The sequence below is a fragment of the Sylvia atricapilla genome, chromosome 15, assembly GCF_009819655.1.
Source record: "Sylvia atricapilla isolate bSylAtr1 chromosome 15, bSylAtr1.pri, whole genome shotgun sequence".
NCBI lineage: Eukaryota > Metazoa > Chordata > Aves > Passeriformes > Sylviidae > Sylvia > Sylvia atricapilla.
This window is the reverse complement of record NC_089154.1, coordinates 14,886,720-14,904,810: the sequence shown is the minus strand read 5'-3', so window position 1 is coordinate 14,904,810 and position 18,091 is coordinate 14,886,720. Positions and strand designations below refer to the sequence as shown.

At 42.5% G+C, this 18,091-nt stretch overlaps 1 protein-coding gene across 1 annotated transcript in view; it reads right to left on the bottom strand.

The window, feature by feature from the left end:
• The window catches only part of BMERB1 (bMERB domain containing 1), a 41,695-nt gene that overhangs the window by 227 nt on the left and 23,377 nt on the right, over positions 1-18,091 (bottom strand). The window contains exons 2-5 of the mRNA XM_066330300.1: positions 16,914-17,037; positions 3,965-4,038; positions 2,329-2,443; positions 1,217-1,299 (exon numbers count right to left, since the gene is read on the bottom strand). Of these exons, the coding sequence (XP_066186397.1) occupies positions 1,217-1,299; positions 2,329-2,443; positions 3,965-4,038; positions 16,914-17,037 (396 nt within the window). The remainder of the gene's footprint in view (positions 1-1,216; positions 1,300-2,328; positions 2,444-3,964; positions 4,039-16,913; positions 17,038-18,091) is intronic.

Sequence of the window (18,091 nt, the reverse complement as noted above, 5' to 3'; positions counted from 1 at the left end):
GTGTCTGCCTACTTCTGCTTTCAAGGGTGCAAACCTTCCCCACCCTCTACCACACACTGAATCTTTCAGCTGGGATTTGAGCAATACACTTCGGTGGTCTGAAACTGCTCAGGAAGCCTCATCTCTTCATGAGGGGGGTCAAGAGGAGCTAAAAGATCCATACATCTCCAAGGGAGGAGAAACCTGCATCTGGTTCAAGGCAGGTCTCTCTTTTCACAGCCCTGGGCTCAGATAATGGGGCTTTTCACAAAGTCATTTCACTGTTTAACTCCCAACAATGAAAGGAGCTGAAGAACAAAAGTATTGGCCAGAATTTATTCTCTCATCAGCTTGGATGGTGTGATTGAGAGAACAAGATAAAGGTGGGTTTTCATTTCTCAGGGTGAAAAGAATCTTTTTGTCTCTCGAACCGCATTTAAAAGCAATGACAAAGTAAACTAACAAGGGAGATGAGTCATGCTCCCTGTGACTAAGGGGGTATAAATAATTAGTGATGCAGCTTAAAACGTCTCTTCTCAACCTTGCACTTGAACTTCACAGTCACTCCAGCCTCTCTGGGAACTCGGAGGAAAATCCTGATCTGGGCAAAACGGCAGAATGTTTGATACAAACCCCTTCAGCTGGTGGAATTCTGTCCCTTTCTAAGAAGAGCAAAACCAACCTGTGAACTTCCAGAGCTCCTGCTGTGGCTGTGACTGTTCTGTTTGGAAGGTGCAGCTAAAAGCTTCCAAGGGGTCGTGTAATCCACTTAGAAACTGGTGTGTTTGCCATTCTGTCTGCAAGTGATTTGGGCTGGGGTGATTCAAAAGCCTGTTTCTGAGGGTAATGTGTTAGAAATTTGGGTCAGCTGTGGAAGTTTGTGGGGTTTTTTTCTCTAGTTTCCATCCTGACTGCAGTAAAACAGGTGAACTTTGTTTCAGATATTCAAGCATGGATCCGAAGAGGGTTTTTCAGTTATTTTTGCAGAAACAGGAAAGTTATTAATAAAAATCTAGCTGCTTAAAAAAACAACTTCTAGCACTGTGTATACAAATATACTTTGCATATTTAAAGCATATAGAGCAATTTTGAAGTGGCCATAAGGTGACTGAAATTCAGTTTTAAGGGGCAATTTGGTATCTGAAATCAAAGAGGCCTGTGAAAATGCTCTTTTTATCACTTGTCTTTGGATTTTGTCCTTTTGGTCTTGCTTTTTTGTTAATAATTAGGAACTCACTGGTAGGAGACTGTGTTGCTTTGTCTAAGGGTTTTAACTTGGTGCGAAGGAACTCGGCCATCTCTCTGTCTTCTTCCTTTTCCCTGGTGGAAAGAAGGAAAATAAATGTTAGAGGAATGGCAGTTTTCTCTGCAAATGGGGCAGGAAAAGCTAGAGCAGTTAGGATCAAGTCACCAGTAAACAATTAACTTCTTTGCTATTGTTAGAAACGTTTAATTTTGCTGCTGATTAAGAGGCAAAATATTTCCCTCGATGGAAACTGCTGCTGAGGCTTTTGCAGTGTGCACACCCAGAGCTCTGGGCTCAGTTCTAGCTCAGGCTGCTTCAGCTGCAGGACTCTGGCAAAAGCTCTGCTTCATCCTCCCCTTGCTTGCCCAGAATTTAAATGTGCTGGAGGAGATATTGTCATTTTGGATAAATGGATTGAGTCTTTACTGCTGTGAAAGAGGGGGAAGTAAAAGCAAAACTGACTGTGGAGTGTTGCCTTCAAACAGAAGATTGGATTTGGGTGCTGGAAGTGAACTTTTGAGGAAGACTCCAACTTTCTTGGCAACTTTGGGCTGAGTTACAGAGATGAAACCCTTCAGGACCTGCTTGTGTCTTAGGTAGGGCTGTGCTACTGAGTGCTTTTTAGTTGGTTTGGGGTTTTTTTTATTCTTGTTGGAGTTGTTTTGCTGTGACAAGATGGAAATAGTAGTAATGAAACTCACAACGTGAATAATTAAAAAAGGAGGATTTTAGGTGTCTACAAACATGTCCTTTGTAGAATTCCATTTCATGCTTACTTCTTGTGACAATAGAATTCCCTGGTAGCAGCATAAATCCTTTTAAATAGTAAATGCCCCAGACTGTTTCTAGTAGGAAAATAAAGAGACCAAAGCTCACTGTTATTCATGAGGTGACTGAACCATTATTAATGGGATAAAGAATTGCAGTAATCTAATTTTAATATTTTTCCTATGTAATGGGGAGGAGGCTTTTAACTTGGTAAGTTGTTTTGAAGGACCAATTCTCTCCCATTAATGTCGATTGAAGTTTTGTATCTAATTATTAATCCATTGTGTTATTAGTCTTGTGGGATGTCACTAAGTCCAGCTGCTCTTGGCTCTTACCGTAATCTCTCCACCTCTGCATCATCTACAAGAAAATCTCTTTTTTGTACCAGTCGATGAATCTTCTGAATCAGTTCATCCTCTCTCTGCTTCTCCATCTTTGTTTTTTCTTTTTCTGGTCAAAAAAACAGAGAGAAAAAAAGGTGTATGACTTTGGACTCTGGGGAGTGTGAGGGGGAGGACGCTGCAGGTGTCTGAGAATCAGCTGCTGGTGGGAGTCAGTGGATTTCCAGACCTGAGTCACCAAACCCCCACAGGCTGGGCCACTGCCTCTTTGCTCTCTTCACTTGGCTCTGATCAGCTCAGTGGTCTGAAGGCTCTGGGGGGTTTGCCAAACCTGCTTTTAATACTCAGTTGCTCTGCAAGACGTTGCTTGGAATTTTTTTAAGAGCTTTGGCAAGAAAATATTTCAGGATGCTGTGTTAAAATCCCAAGTACAAACTCTATTTGACCTCGGGGAAAGGAGATCACACCAAAAGGAACTATTTCTCTGTGTTTCAGGACAGCTTTGGCTGTTGAAAACAACACCTGTTTTTTCTGTTCTGACAAGGCAGCTGAGCTGCAAATCCCCACAAAGAGCGTCCACTGTAAAACACAGAAAAATAAATGCAAGTTTATTTTCCCTGGACTTCAAAAATCTGCGTAATTAATATATGTCCTTGTTAATTGGCCAGTCTGGAATGGCTAGGTTGTCCATAAACAACGATTTTTGTGGCATGAAAGATGTGCCTGTTGCAAACTGAAAGTCATAAATGTTAGGGATTAGAGAGCTGTCGTTTCAGGCTATAAAGCAAATGTATTTAGGACAGAACTCTTCAAATCTAAGAAATGCAGCAGAGATGAGAAAGCCAGAGGCAAATCAAAGCTTCTCTGAGAAGCTGAAAATTTTGATGAGCTATGAAGACACTTGGTATTAAATCCAGATTTTGGGGTTTGGGCAGTAGTATGTTCAGGGAATTGCAGAATTCAATAGTGAGATCTGGGGCAAGGAGAGTGGGCTGCCTGCAGTCTGATGCTCCTGAGCTGATTTAAGTTATAAGACACTTTAAATAACTAAATTAATCACACTCAAAACCAGTTTGGTTTAGTACAGATTAAAAAAAAAAAGTCTGTCCCAACTTCAAACAGTGAAATTGCAGAGATTTATGGCAAAACACAAACCAGAGTTTTGGGCCTTGCTTTTTGTAGAATCCTGTTCTTCTTGACCCTAGAAGGTAGATTTAACTACAGGTGTGACAATGGATTGGTGTAGCAAGGAAAAAATCAGTCACATTCACAGTGATGATTATAAATCCTTCTCCTCTCCCTCTTTTATCTCTGGGATCTCAGCACTTGTCTTTTCTACCTGACAATCTCTGTGCCACTTGGTTCCCTTGAGATTGCCAAGGGAGTGCAAGAAATAAGGAATGTGCTCCTTGTGTGAGAGACATTTGCAGGGTTGCTGCCATGGGAGCAGTGAAATACAGCATGAAAAGAAATTTAGAGACACAGAGATTGGAGGTGGGCAGGAAAAAGGGAATTAAAAATAAGGAGTAGAGGAAGGAGGGATGCAACTCCACCTTGTGGGGAGGAGATTCTGATGGTTGGTGTCAGGAACACAGATATTACCCTGAATCTGGATGGAGACAGCCATTACCTGGGATTGCCACCAGACTCTGCAGCTCCTGCTTCAGGTTCATGATGTCTTTGCACAGCTGGATGTCATCCATCCTGCAGAGACAGAAAAAGCCTGGTCAGACATGCAAACCCCACTCTGTGTTGGTGGAATTGGCCAGATCTCATCTGAATGCATGACCCTGGGATACATCAGCCTGAAAGGGGACTCTTCACTCAGCCAGCTCAACAGAAAGCAAAGGTTTAATACTGAATGCCCTTGATTCCTTCTCTTCATTTGTGTGAAGGTTCATACCTGTCACTGTGGGTAATTTCAGATGCCTTTTACTTTCTTGAACGTTCAGAGAACATTCTGGAATGGGCACCTGTATCCAGGTGTGCCACACTGCACTTACTGCAGCAAGAGTTTTCACTAGGGAAAGAGCAAGAACACCAGAGAGCCTGGGTCAGCAGATGCATTATTTGGCACAGCCAGGGCAAGGTTTATATTCTCTGGGACCTTACTAATAATCAAGCTCTGACAACAGAAATCTGGAAAATGTCATAATTTGGCATTTTTTGAGGTTTTGTGCCTTGGGGGAATGTCCTCCAGGGTTGATGTTGAATGCTTCAAATCCTCGATATGTGCAGAAAAGTCCATTAATGTTAAGACACAGAAGACTTTATTTTTTAAAGTAACATTAGCAGAAACTGGCACCTTCAGTTCTCTTTGAAACTGCTCCTTCTCCTGAGAGCTGCCACGCTGAATCATTGCCCTGGAAGGCAGCAGCCCTCATCATTAGCCTCCTGGCACAGGTTTTATTTCAGTCTCAGCCAAGGCTCAGGTGTTGGCTCCAAGGGCAGCATCTGGGGCTCCCATTTGGAAATCAGCCCCTGAGGAGCACAAACCCCAGCCTGTGTGATGAATTGCACATTCTCTCCTTGCCCACGGATCTCTGAGCTCTCTTGTCCACACTCCTGTGGCTGAGGGGCGGGCTGGCTGCTGCCTGAGCCCCCAAAGGCAGCTGAGGAGGCAGCAGGGACTGTCACTGAGGGATTCAGGTGTGTGTGTACCTGAGAGTCCCCAAAGGACAATGCAGCCAAATCATTGAATTAAGTGAGGAGTGGAAAGAGTGGATGTTTCTGGCACAAACCAGACTTTAATCACAACCCAAGAGGTTTTATTCTCCTTGCTGCCTCTGCAGGGAGCGCAGGTCTCTGCAGGGAGCTGTCCTTCAGCTGCTCTGCTGCTCTTAGGAAATAAAGCCTGTTGATCCTTCCATTATTTGCTGCTTGGGTTCATTCCATCCTGCCTGTTCTGCTCCTTTCACTGTGTCATGGCAGCTCTTCCTATTGCCTTTTTACCCCTCTCCTCCCAAAATCCAACCATGAAATATCTCCCCTAATAATCCTTATTGCTGACCTCTTCTTTTCCTTTGTGCACCCTTATCACTGCTCTTTCAGAGCCCATCTGCCCTGTCAGACTGGGTTTTATTGGGAAGATCTGAATGTCTGCCTCAGGGCTGGTGCCTGGCCCTTTGCTCTGTGTGCTCAGGACACCTGGAGGCAGAGATGTTTTCACTGATGACTATTTTCACTTAGGCTCCCCACATTACTCACGCTCCTAACAAGCAAAGCCTGCTTTCCTCCCGAGATCCATCCCACTAAATGGTACTGAAATTACTTTTATCAATTAATCTTAAACGCTGTCCTCCCAGGAGTATTCCAAATGTGCTGGGATGTGAGCAAGCCTCACAGCTCCTTATCTCTTCAGTGTTCATGCACTGTGGGTGTCATCTTCATACATTTGACTAAGATGACCATGCCTAACAAAGATGACAGTTTCTTGGCAAGAAATGTTCAGTATTGAACTGCTGTGTTCAAGTGATATTGAGCCACACTCTCAGCTACTGAAGAGAACAGTGAGTTTCTACAAAAGAGATTTCTGTGATAGACAGAGAGGATTTTTTTTTTCTGATTCAGAAGATCTGGCTTCATTCTGAGAAGCTCTGAAATACACTAATTAGAATACTTTACTACATCAGTTTGGCTCCCTGCCCTCACTAAGGAACTCCAAAAAGCTAATGGCACTGCTCTTCTCTGAGGATTTTCAGGAATTTAAAATATCAGCAGCAGTATATTCCAAGTGAGCAAGATCATTCATGTTCAGCAGTCTCTACAGACCCTGGGCCTAATTTGTGGCAAAGGAACTGGCCACGTGTTACAACTTCCATTGCACTTTCTCCCCATTATTTTGGCTGGTTTTTAATCTGACTGCAGAGCATGTAGCTGGTACTCCAGGTATATTCTTAGCATCTCTTTTTCCTGAGACCTAAACTTTGTTCCTGCCTTGTAACACAACAGAGAAGTAAATCCGTGGCCACAGCACTTTAGGTCTGTAACAGCTCTGTGACCACACAAATTCCAAAGATGAGTCAGATGACCTCTCCAGAGTCCCAGTCCTGCAGCCTGGTGCATTGTGCTGCTGGACAAACACTGAACCCACCATCTGCACCAATCCCCCCCAGCACATGGAACATCTTTCCTCCCATCTGTGTCCAACAGCCTTTGTGTCTCATCCACTCCACAGTGCTGGTTAGGAAAAAAGTCATTAAAAAAAAAAAAAAAAAAAAGGTTAAATGATGAAAGGGAAGGCTGAAGGACTTATGGGACCATGCCAAAGCCTCATCTATCTGACTTAGCGAAAGCAAGATCTATGGTTGTTTGTAACTATAAAGCACATCCCACATCTGCTAGCAGATAATCCTGAATGCAGGGGGACAGGAGCTGCCCTGGGCAAGAGTTGCCTTGTTGCACTTGAAGAAAAGGGAAGAGGAGGAACTCCTAGAAAAGAAATCTCTTGGAAGGCCATTCAGTCTTCATGAACCTTCCTTTCTTTCCCCCCTTATGCTCTGGATGTTGGATGTGAGTAGTTACAGGAGTCCCAGAAGAAGTTAATGCTGCTTCTGATAAAAAAGAAATTCAAATCCCAGTGTATTTCTCATTTGGAAGCTGGATGGTCAGCAGGGTTTGACTGAGAGCATCTTGGTATTACTATCAGACCTCTTGAGGAAGTAAAAAGAGCTTTTGGAAATTTTAAGGAGAGCAGCAATCTGCAGAGTAGAGGAGAAAAAATTCTTTGTGTCCTCTACCCTACAGAGGTTCTCTCTCTTCTCTGGAAGAGATGGGACATTCTCTCCAGCCCCTGTGAAAACACTTTTCAGACTGTAGAAAAAACATCAGTGAAGCAAACAGCAGTTACAATATGGCAGTTTTTCCTCCAGAGTTGAGCTTTAAATTTCTGCCCAGGAATCCTAAACACATGAGTTACGAGTATGATCAAACATTTCTCTGGTTAGGAGCCCAAATCCATTCCTGGAGTAATTGCAATAGTATTGAACTAGGGATGGATTCTCAGGGTGCTTCCCTGTATTCCTGACACGCTGCCTGCACTTCTGCTTCTCTCTTTCTTGATGGCTCACTGCAGAACCCCCTCTGGATGCCTGGAGATATCACACAAGCACACATTATTCTTTTCTCTCTTGGTATTTCAAGCTCTGTCATCACAACCTACAGGCAGACTCTCCCTTTGCCAGAAAGAAACAAAACAAAAAAAAAAATCCCCCAAACCTCATAATGAATAAACAGCGTGAGCAGAAGATTTTCTAAACGTGTGACAAAATGACAGGAAAATAAGTGGGTCGGGGAGCCTGCAGTGCTCTGGCACAGTGACTCAGCCCCATTACATGTTTCTGAGGTCCAGCTGCCAGGGGAGAGTGCCCCAAGCGCTGTCATTGCCACCCAGCAGCGAGGTGCCAGTGTGAGTCACCTCTGCTGTGCACCATCTGCACCCAAAGGGAGCAGGGCAAGCACACAGAGCACAGCCCTCCCATCCTGCTGTGCCCTCAGAGCCTCTGCAGGATGATGGGAGGCAGGACTTTTAAAAAGAAACACTCTGTTCCAGACACAAAAGAATTGTTTTTGTTTTGTTTTGTTTCAGTGGAAATTAGTCCTCAGCAGCTGAGGAGTTTTTTTTCTATCTTCTTTTCAGCCAAGGAAGAAAACCCAATTCCCCAGTGTAAGACCTAGGTGTCATCTAGAGACATGCACAGGAAAAAAGCAAAAATTAGAGTGAAAGCTCATAGAAAAAATTACTAAACCCTCCCTTAATGGTCAGCCAAAAAAAAGAGATGGCCAATAAGACTGACAAATATTTCATATTTGAGTGTAAGGACTATTAGTAACACCTACATAAGCATCAAATATCATTTCCACTGATTTCAGGATGAGCAGCTCAGTGTGTCTAGAGAGCTTCTGCCTTTGCTGAATGACTTTCAAAGCTAGAAATAGATCTGTGCTCCCTCCCTCATGTCTATAAGTGGAGGTCTGAGATTCCTTTGTTTTCTGTTATTGGATTAAAGTGCTTGAAGTTAAAAAAGGAATGTAGACCAGGTTTGCTGGTTTCCTTCCCACTCTTCCAGGAGGGTTTGCAGGCATTTAGATTATTTTTAGCTCTGTTTTAATACATTCCTGCCCCAGGAGTAAAATGCTTGTAATTGTTAGAGTTTTCTGAAGACTTTGATAGTGCCAGTCCAGGAGCTGGCTGGAGAATCAGGTGTCCTGCTAAGTCACAAGCTGACATGATTACAAAACTGAAGGTCTCCATGGTGGGGTAAAAAGATATTTCCTTGGTGGTGTCTGCAGTGAGCATGCTGAACCAGCCAAGAGCAACAAGTAGTGATGGAGAAATTTGGGGGCTTGAAATAAAGAGATGAGTAGAAATGAAGAGAATTGCTACAGAGATGATGTCAAGCCACAGATTGGAGAGATTTTGAGGCTGCCTTTGGGTACTGCAGGTGTTTATGGCTTGGCCAAAGCTGTGGGGAATCTGCAAAGGTGAAAAGTGTTCTTGGGACTACTAGAGCACAATAAATTTATAAAATCATGGAACTGTTGGGGTTGGAAAATGTCTCTATAGAGAGTCCACCACTACAGCACATCCCCAAGTGCCACATGGTTTTTGAACACCTCCAGGGATGGTGACTCCACCACTGCCCCGGGCAGCTGTCCCAATGCCTGATCACCTTTTCAGTCATAAAATCTTTCCTTCTATCAATTTTCCTTTTCCCTATACAATCTGAGTCCATTTCCTCTTGCCTTGTAGCTTGTTACGTGGGAGAAGAGACCAACCTCCACCTGATGCTCCCCTTCTATATTTGACTCCTTTTTGTCCCTGTCAGCTTGGCTTAGTTACTTAAATCCTCTAATTATAAATCTGTGAGATCACAGGCAGCATTTAATGAATACAGAAGGTGCTGTTTGAGTCATTATGGTGTGTGTTTATCACGTTGTTATTTAGCTCAGCACCTGGTGCTGCTGGGGGCTGGAGGACACAGAAGAGCTGGCAATGAAGGTAACAGATTGCTGACCAGCCTGCCTGGCAGGGCAGCTCACAAATCACAGCTCCAGGGATTCACTGCCACTATCAAAGTGTCTAACTTTTCTTGTTGAAGGTGCTCTCTGCTGGAGGAGCAGTGCATAGAAGCTGCTCAACTGCAACTTGCACAGTGATGTAATTCAGCTGCTGTTTCAGAGGACTGAAGATGAACATTTGAAATTCTCAGTCCCAGAAGAGTCATATTTAAGGTACAATTCACATAAATTCAGGACAGTGTCTAGAGAGGCTGCCTGTTTTTCATTTTCACTGACATTGCTGAATTCTCTTGAGCTTGGCCATCTCCTCTGCCAGTTACAAACTTTTACCATGAATCAATAGCAACAAGAGGAGTTTTCCTGAAATTGCCCCACTGTGGAGGGGAATATTTCTCCATGTGGCAAAAAATTGGCTAAGTTAATTTGTCCAAAAACTTATAGACAGCAGAGAAAAGTCAGATTTAAATTCCCAAGTATCAGCCCTTTGCAGCAGCACACAGAGGATTCTATGCAAAACAAGAGGGCCTGGTTCATTTAAACTACTCTGGTAGTTCTATTTTTGAATATTAGGCACTGGAAGGAGGAAACTCAAGGTCTGGCTGTGCATTGTCTCCAGCAGAATCGATGATACATTTCCTTCTTCATTTGCCTTCATCGTTTGACCTTTTCTTATTTTTAAAACCAGAAAATCAACTATATTTGTTATCAGAGCTGAAAAGAATATAAAGGTTTCTGGTATAAAATTAAACACTGACAGACCCTTCCAGGGCTTTTCAATTCACTGGTTACTCTATTTATAGCAGAAGACAAGTGAGAAGGACCAGTGAAATACCACAGGGCAAGAGGGACACTTTATTACAGAATATCCTTGCCTAGAGGAAGCTCAGCTGTCCAAAGGGGGCCAGGGTCTGTGAGTGCCAGGAGTGTCTGGTGAGCTGGGGTGGCCTCAGGGGACAACCCAGTGTACCTTCCACTCCTGCAAACCAGAGCACGAGTAGCCAAGAACTGAGAAGGGGAAAAAGAGTTTGGGATAAAAGGTTACATCTGGAAACACAGTGCTGAATTTCTGCATTAAAGATGACAATGTCAAAGGTCAAAGCTGCTCCCTCTTCTATTAACAGCATTTTGTGACATTTGTAACAACCACAACACATATTCAACATGGAAAATGCAAATGGAAGAAAATTCTCTATTAAAGAATTATTTTTCTAGTTGTCCAACAGAGACAATGGTGAAATTTTTTTTCTATGACAGCAGAAATACCTTTCTGTATTTAAAATACCAATATGCTGGGAATACTGCAAATGACACAAAGGTGAGAATCCTATCTGACCTCTGTGGATGCTGCTGTTCTTAAAAGGAATATGGACTTCACATTTTTCTCCATGAATGTGCCCTAAGTTTGAGCTTTTACCATTATACCCAATACCTCCAGAATGATCATAACTGACTATCACACCTCGAACTGCTCCCAGCAATGAAATACCACATTTCATGGTATTTCATTTCATATGGTGGCATCAATATCACAGCAGGACAACAGAGATTTATGGGGTTTTGCAAACTGGGACAAGGATAAAGGTTAAAAAGGCAACTAAAGAAAAAGTAACACAGGTTTAAATCAAGAAAAAAACCCCAAACAAATTAAAAAACTCTCTAGGGATAAATTATATATTCCGGACAGCTAATGAAGCTGTGGGACTGCAAAGTCAAGTTGCAGCAAACTTTTCTACATAAAAGGTCTGGGATTTCAAGTAAGCAAACATAATAGTGTCAAATGGTCTCAAATCCTGAATAGAACTATGGAGAATTTGGATGATGTAGATGTTATGAGCACTCTGGAGAAGAGGGAGTCATCTACTAATGTGTAGTGAGAGCGTACAAAGATAATGACCAATTTTAATTCTGAGTCAGTGTGGAGGTGAATTTGGCCTCTCACAGTATTAGTTTAGTGATGTAATAATTAAGCAATTGCACCACTGTATTTATAGCATTTTTACAGTTAAAAAAAGGATTAATGAGTAAAATGTTTCCAGTAATTGCCTAAAGCAACTTAATAGGGCTTTATGTGTAATATCTTCTATTCCCTATGCATTAAATAGCTGCCATTCAGTATCATCTACAGAAATAACCATCCCAGGACAGCTATTGTAGGTAGAAACAACTTCCACACTTTCAGTTCAAGGTCATCCAATAAAGCTGGCTTCAAGCTTTGCTTTCCATCTGCAAAGGCAGCAGTACCAGGCACTGCCAGATTTCCCACAGACTGTGTTTCATGGTGACAGTGGAGCTGTTTTAGAAGAATTCCATGCTTTTTCCACAGGAACTGTTGGTCAGATGGTCTCACCTTTACTAATAATATTTACTGGGTCCCAACATGCTGATGCATTTCAAAATGCATGAATTCTGCACTACAAATGATTTGGAAGTTGGTTTGATGTGCTCTGTACCACACAGAGGTCTGAGGGTTTGCTGACACATGCATCATCCATTTTTACAACTGTGTCTTTCAGCACAGTAGATTTCCATGCCCCCAGCAATCCTAAACTGCCTCTGAAGCCAAACACATCCACAGCAGCAACACATTCAATGTGTGACAAAGAGGATGCTCCCCAAGCAGCTCCCTCAGCTTTCTGGGTCTGTTATCTCACCAGGAAAGGAAAAAAAAAGGAAAAAAAAAAAAGGAAATGGGATGGGAGAATTAGAAAGGAAGAGAGAGTGTGCATGTTCTGAAGTGGTGTCTGCTTTCCTCAACAGCACAGACAGATTGGACATTCACACTTTAACCCCAAACTCTTTATGCAGAGTGTTTTAAGAAAGGAGCAGAGGGGGAATGCTGGCAGGCTGTAAGCTGATGCTTTTCTGTACATATTGTCTCCTTCATATCAATATCTGCTGAGTTCTCAGCCATTCTAAAAACAAACCAAGAAGAGCTGGAGACAGCATATGGTGGCTCCAAGCTATATTTTAATTTCCTGGGCTGGCTGGAGATGGTCACAACAGCTCCTGGCATAATCTTATGAAATTTCATAGTATCAGTATCATTGAAGGAGAGATGCTACAAACAGCCACAATTTCTGTATAACCTGGACATATCCTGAGGTCCACCCCTGGGCATTAAGCAAGGCAGGGTCTTGAGACAAAAATAGGATTTGATAATGTAATTACAGACCAAATCACAGTGCATCTGCTCTGCTGTGACTGAGGGTGCCTGAGCTAAAATATGATTGTGCAATATAAATTGTGGCATCACCTAATTGAGGAAGGCTTGATTTTATAATCTGATAATTGTCTCCTTACAAACTTCAGATAATTGTTCATAGCAAGCAGCTGTTCAGCTAGAAGTGATGTGGATTTCCTGGGTATGAAGAGTACAGCTGCTTTCAGCTGCCCTTTCTTCAGCTCATTTTGCTTTCTTTGTTTCTTTGTATTGATAAAAACAAGAATTATCAGAAAACTGGCCTCTATTATAAAGTATACCCTACAGGATTAACTATTTCACTGTAGTATATAGCAGACAGATAAAACAGTTCATCTGCTTTCCTTGCTTTTCAAATCAAAAAATTTCAGGGGATGGGCTAAGAATAAGCTGTCACACATCTGATTTTACTGAGTTTCATGCAGCAGAATTTAAAGAGCTGTCCTTTTCAATAAAAATTATTACAAATTTGAGAAGCAGAGATGTCAGTTGGAGTTTCTGTAGGATATATTTTTGCTTCACTTCAGAGTTCCAGAAAGTCACACTGTTTAAATGTACCTTTGTGTGACAACACTTCATCTTTAAGTGCTTCAGTTTTTAATTACTGAAATGAGGTCTTACATTATGTTTAGTGCACCAGTAAGGAATTTCCACTTGTCTCTGCAAGGCAGAGGAAAAAGAGTGTACTAAGGACTGCAAAGTAGTACAAAAGAGTGAAAAATCACATGTATTGAAGCTGTATAGATATTTGTGGCCTTCACTTAAAAAACTTTGCTGTCTCATTTTTAAACAGGGTAAAACCTGTTTCCACTGTTCCCACAGATGGTTTTCTCTCTATTTTGGGGGAAGTGTTGTTGTTTTTTTTAATACAGTGATAGGCAGACTACAGAAATGTCTGCGCTTGTCTGAGAGTGAATCCTTGGTCTGTCACTAAAAACAAGTACGTGCTGCTCTGTGGGGCAGCCCATCAGTTGTGGGTTTAGAGAGGCAGTGAAATTGCACCACGTTCCTAAAGGTATCCTGTGAATTTTAACACAGTTTTGATGGCTACTAGTACGTGTCCACCAGTCCATGGGTCCCTTCCAACTCAGACTGTTCTGTGATTCCACGTTATGCCAAGGAGCCTCAGGCAGAGCTGGTGTTGTTTGAAGGGCCATGTGCTATACAAACCTTAGCTGAGGAGCTGCCAGAAACAGCCTCACCTCACTGACCTCCCACAGCAGCAGGAACAGCTTTTCCTTGGTCACACACAAGTGTGGAAAATGCAAACCAACCCCATGTCCACTGCACATCTAGACCTTGCTGGGGTTCTTCTTCAGTTGGGTTTGTTTGGGGTTTTTTTTTACTGGCTGATATGCTCAAGCAGTTCTCTGCCCAATGCACTTATTTCATGGCTACCACATTTGCATCTTCTTCAAGGAAAACAGTAAATTCAATTAGCAGCTTTAGAGCATGGATTAAAGCTGACAGAGGAAGAGCTCGCTGTGGTGGCCATCAGCAGCAGGTCTGGCTTGCACTGTTTTGTTCTCTTATTCTTCAGTGAGTATTTTTAAATGCAGGGATGAGCTGTGGCACCTGTTGGTGTGTGCCTGTGACAGGAGGGAGCCAGGGGCACCCTGAGGGCTGGGGACACACTCTGAGCACAGCTACAGAGCACAGCTTGCTTTAAGCACAGCCACAGTGTACTTTTTTCCTGCTTTAGGAGCTGGCTGAATAAAAAGAATAAAAAGATCCATCAGACAGACAGACAGCAAGAAGAATGAACCATTACTCTAAAAAATGTAGCTGGAAAATGTGAGCTGTGGCTGGATGTGCAAGTGATACAGAATCGTTTCATCGTGTTCATGCTTTCATAGGAACTATAAAAAAACCCCCAATTTAACCCAAGAGAATTTCTATTCTGTTGCTAACAGCATGAAAGGCAAAGAAGAGAATACAAACATACCATACAGTTTCTCTAACACTGTGTGTGTTTTATCCTTGTGCTCTAATTAAAGGCAAAGCTAAAGCAGATGCAAGAACTAAAGATGAGGTTCTCATTACAGCTGCTCTGGCACTCCTTGGTCTGAGAGGAGGTGCAGTGCTGCTCATTAGCAGTGTTCAAAGCTGAGCCTGCCTTAAACCTGGCTGAGGAGGCTCAGCTTCATGTGTTTGGCTGTATAGGTCATTCCCAGGTGAATCCAGCCCTGTCAGAAGAAATCAGTTACTAAAATTCATGACCTACATACAGACTTCTGGTCTTTGGATATTGGCGATTCATTACTTCAGAAATCAAATGGAAAAATAAAAAATATGGCTACGTGTGAAGCCTTCCACAACACGTCTATGAATTAGAGTTTAATTTGCTTAGTGAAACAGACACAAAACTTGGACCACTGAGGTAACCAGGACTTGGGCTGTTAATCTCAGCAACGGGTCATTAAAATAGATTTGTCATTAAAAGATGTTTGTCACTGAAGATAAATGTAGCCCAGCCCTTCTGTCAGTGTAAACTATCCAGCATGAGAGGCAGTAAAGAACAGGTGCTGCTGTATTACTTGGGTATCACCAGCAGCATGCTTCTCTCTGGCCATCTCATTAACAAACTGAATTTAACTGCCTTAAGGATTCATGAGCAGACTCAGAATATTCTGCCACACAGCAGAGAGCAGCTGGGCTAGAAAGCTGTGTGAATATCCCTGGAAAACTGGCCATTTTGGTCTGCTGCAGCTGAAGGAATGAGAGGGCTGTGGCTCTCCACGACTTAGGAAAGAGAAACTGGGGCCACCACCAGCAGTGGCTGCCTCTGCCACCTGCCTGCTCTGCCAGCACCTTGGGCCCAGCCTCCTGGAGACTGCTGCTCAGAAAAGCTTTCCTGCCTGTGCCAGGAGAGGCTGGCAGTGCTCCTGGGCAGCCCGAGGCAGTGTGAGGATGAGATCTGCCCCAGGAGGGGAGCAGCTGCACAGTGTGAATGTCAGTTGTATTCCCTTCCCAATAAGCGAGCTCCCCTTTGTTAAATCCCTTACTCAAACACCTGCCAGGCAATAAAGAGTAAAGAGTGTGGGCATGGGGGAATGAAAAGAACAGACTGGATGCCAGAACAAACAGAACTATTGCTCTCATTCACTGGGGCAGTTTATTTCAGGGCTTTGTTTGATGTAGAAAATGTCAAGAGAAGTGCAGGGTTCAATGATGAGGCCTCTTCCAGATTAAATTTATGTACAAACTGATAACCAAGTAGTTACTTGACTACCAGGGGCAGGAGTGACAAAACCTTCCCTGTTCACTTTATTTGTACCACTGGGGCATTACTAAAGGTCAGTGCCACTATTACCAGTCCTTGTTCCAAAGGTGTCTAAGCAGTTACTCTGGGCAGAAGTCTTCTGGGATAATACTCAAAGACAGATGTCTGTTCTGTTTGCAGCTTCTGGCAATGCCACTGAGGGCACTAAAATTAACCTCCAGTGTAAGGGCCCAAGTACCAGTCCCCTGTACTTTAACATGAGCAGAAAGCCAGTTAAGTGAGTTTTTTTGGGCTACTGAAGCTCCATTAATACCAAGGCCCTGAGTTCAGCAGGTGTTAGAGCTACTGACGTTCCTGGCCTGTTGGCAAAGGCATTTGTTTCTGACCTCAGATAGTCCCAGACTAAGGACACTTCAAAATAATAGACTTCTTATTAATAAGTTCTGATCTTCTAAATTTGATCATTTAGGAATATTAACACTATTGCCTTCACCATCAGAACTGGATTAACATTCATGAACCTTCAGTGAGGCACCTATGCCTGACCTTTTTGGAAAGTTTAAAAATCCCTCTTGGAGTATTGCTATTTAATTTGATGTATCAGAAAGTGTTTTGTGTTCATAACTTAATGGCTTCCATTTAACAAATGTCAAATCTTGGCTGCTACTAGTGCAGAACACAGTGTGCTCTCTTGTGACATGAACTGTCTAAAGACCACTAATGAAGTAGGAATAAAGCCTGAATTAGGTTAGATTGTGGGAGCTTCAAATCCCCTACCTGTTGATATTTTGTTCAGGCAAATATCCTTGCCACAAAGGACAGAAGTTAGGTAGGAAAAGATGCTCCACAGACATGTACTTTGCTAAAGTTTCCTTTTGTAATGAAAAGAGATCCATTTTATGTATCCTGCAAATCGCGCTGAATAAAAAAAAAAAAGGTGCTGAATAAAAACAAGGTAATTTCCTTTGCAACTACAAAAATCATTTCCCAACGGCATTTTGTAAGTGCTCACCTAACTGGGATGCTCTTTATCTTTCTCCCTTTTAAAATGTCAAGCAGATAAAAGTCTTCTAAATACCATTCTTTCCTATTTTGATTAATTTTGCATAGTGTTTTCCCAGGAGGATTGATACTTACATAAACCTGAGCTCTGATTCTCTTCTGACTAAGACTTCCCGAAGTCTCTGGATCTTTGCCATCTCCAGCTCAATTTCCTCAGGCATCATTGTTGTTTCAGCCATTGAAATGATGTCAAGTTGATCTGTGTGTGGAAGCAGAGAAAATGAATTAAGCCAGTCAGACTGTCTTAATGGTGTTTTTCAGGAATGTAAATTAAATCAGAGAGCTACCTAACTACGGAGTAATTAATTCAAGCAGTAAAAACTATTCTAGCTGAATGCTGTGCTGGCTGGTTTCTCTATTGTTTGGCTGATTACCTGCAATGTAACCATTTAGAAGTGAAATACCCCAGAGTGACAATCATTTTGTTAGTCAGGCTGGATCTTTCCTCTGAGGAATCCCAACCCTGTCCACAGCTAAGATTCCTCACCTGACATCACCACAAACTGACTGCTACAAAACCCTCTCAGAGCAGTTAATTACTTGCAGCTCTGAAGAGTCCTACCTTGGGGTAGGCAACATAAAGTCAGGAATGTTTCCCATTTTAACCCTTCTCCAAAGCCCAGCCCCACCAAGAGGAGCCAAGGATGTGATCACAAAGGATGCAGGGTGAGGGGGCTCAGTGCCTCTCACAGGACATTGAAATTGGTTGTGAGGACAAAAAGCACCTTGAAGTGCTTTTACCAGTGCCAATAACTTGGCAGCTGGTAAGGCCAGGGTGCTTCTGTGATTATTTCTGCATAACTGATGTATTATTACCTCTGTAACCCAGAGAGAAATGGGGCTGTGGACTGTGTTCCCTAAACTTAAAGCCACCAATTTATGGGTTTGGAAAAAAGAGCTGCTTGGCTGCTGGAAAAACCCATTCCAAGGGTTCATCACACTTGGCCTTGACATTAAACAAGAATTTAGACACTGAAAAAAACAGGTTGGCTGCATATTTTGGTACCCAAATAGAGATATTCCTGAAAGAAGGCTTGTTTCAGCTGCACTGATTTGAAAAGGGGAAAATAGAGAGGTCAAAATGTACTCAGCATAATTATGCAGAAAGCAGCAGACAAAAAAACTCAGAAAATAAGCTGTTCAATTAATTAAGAGGAGACAAATTCTGAAGTCCCTCATGACAGACTAAGCACAGCTGAGAAGAATTTCTGACAAAAACTTGGAGTAGGAATGAAACTACAAAATCTCAGCAA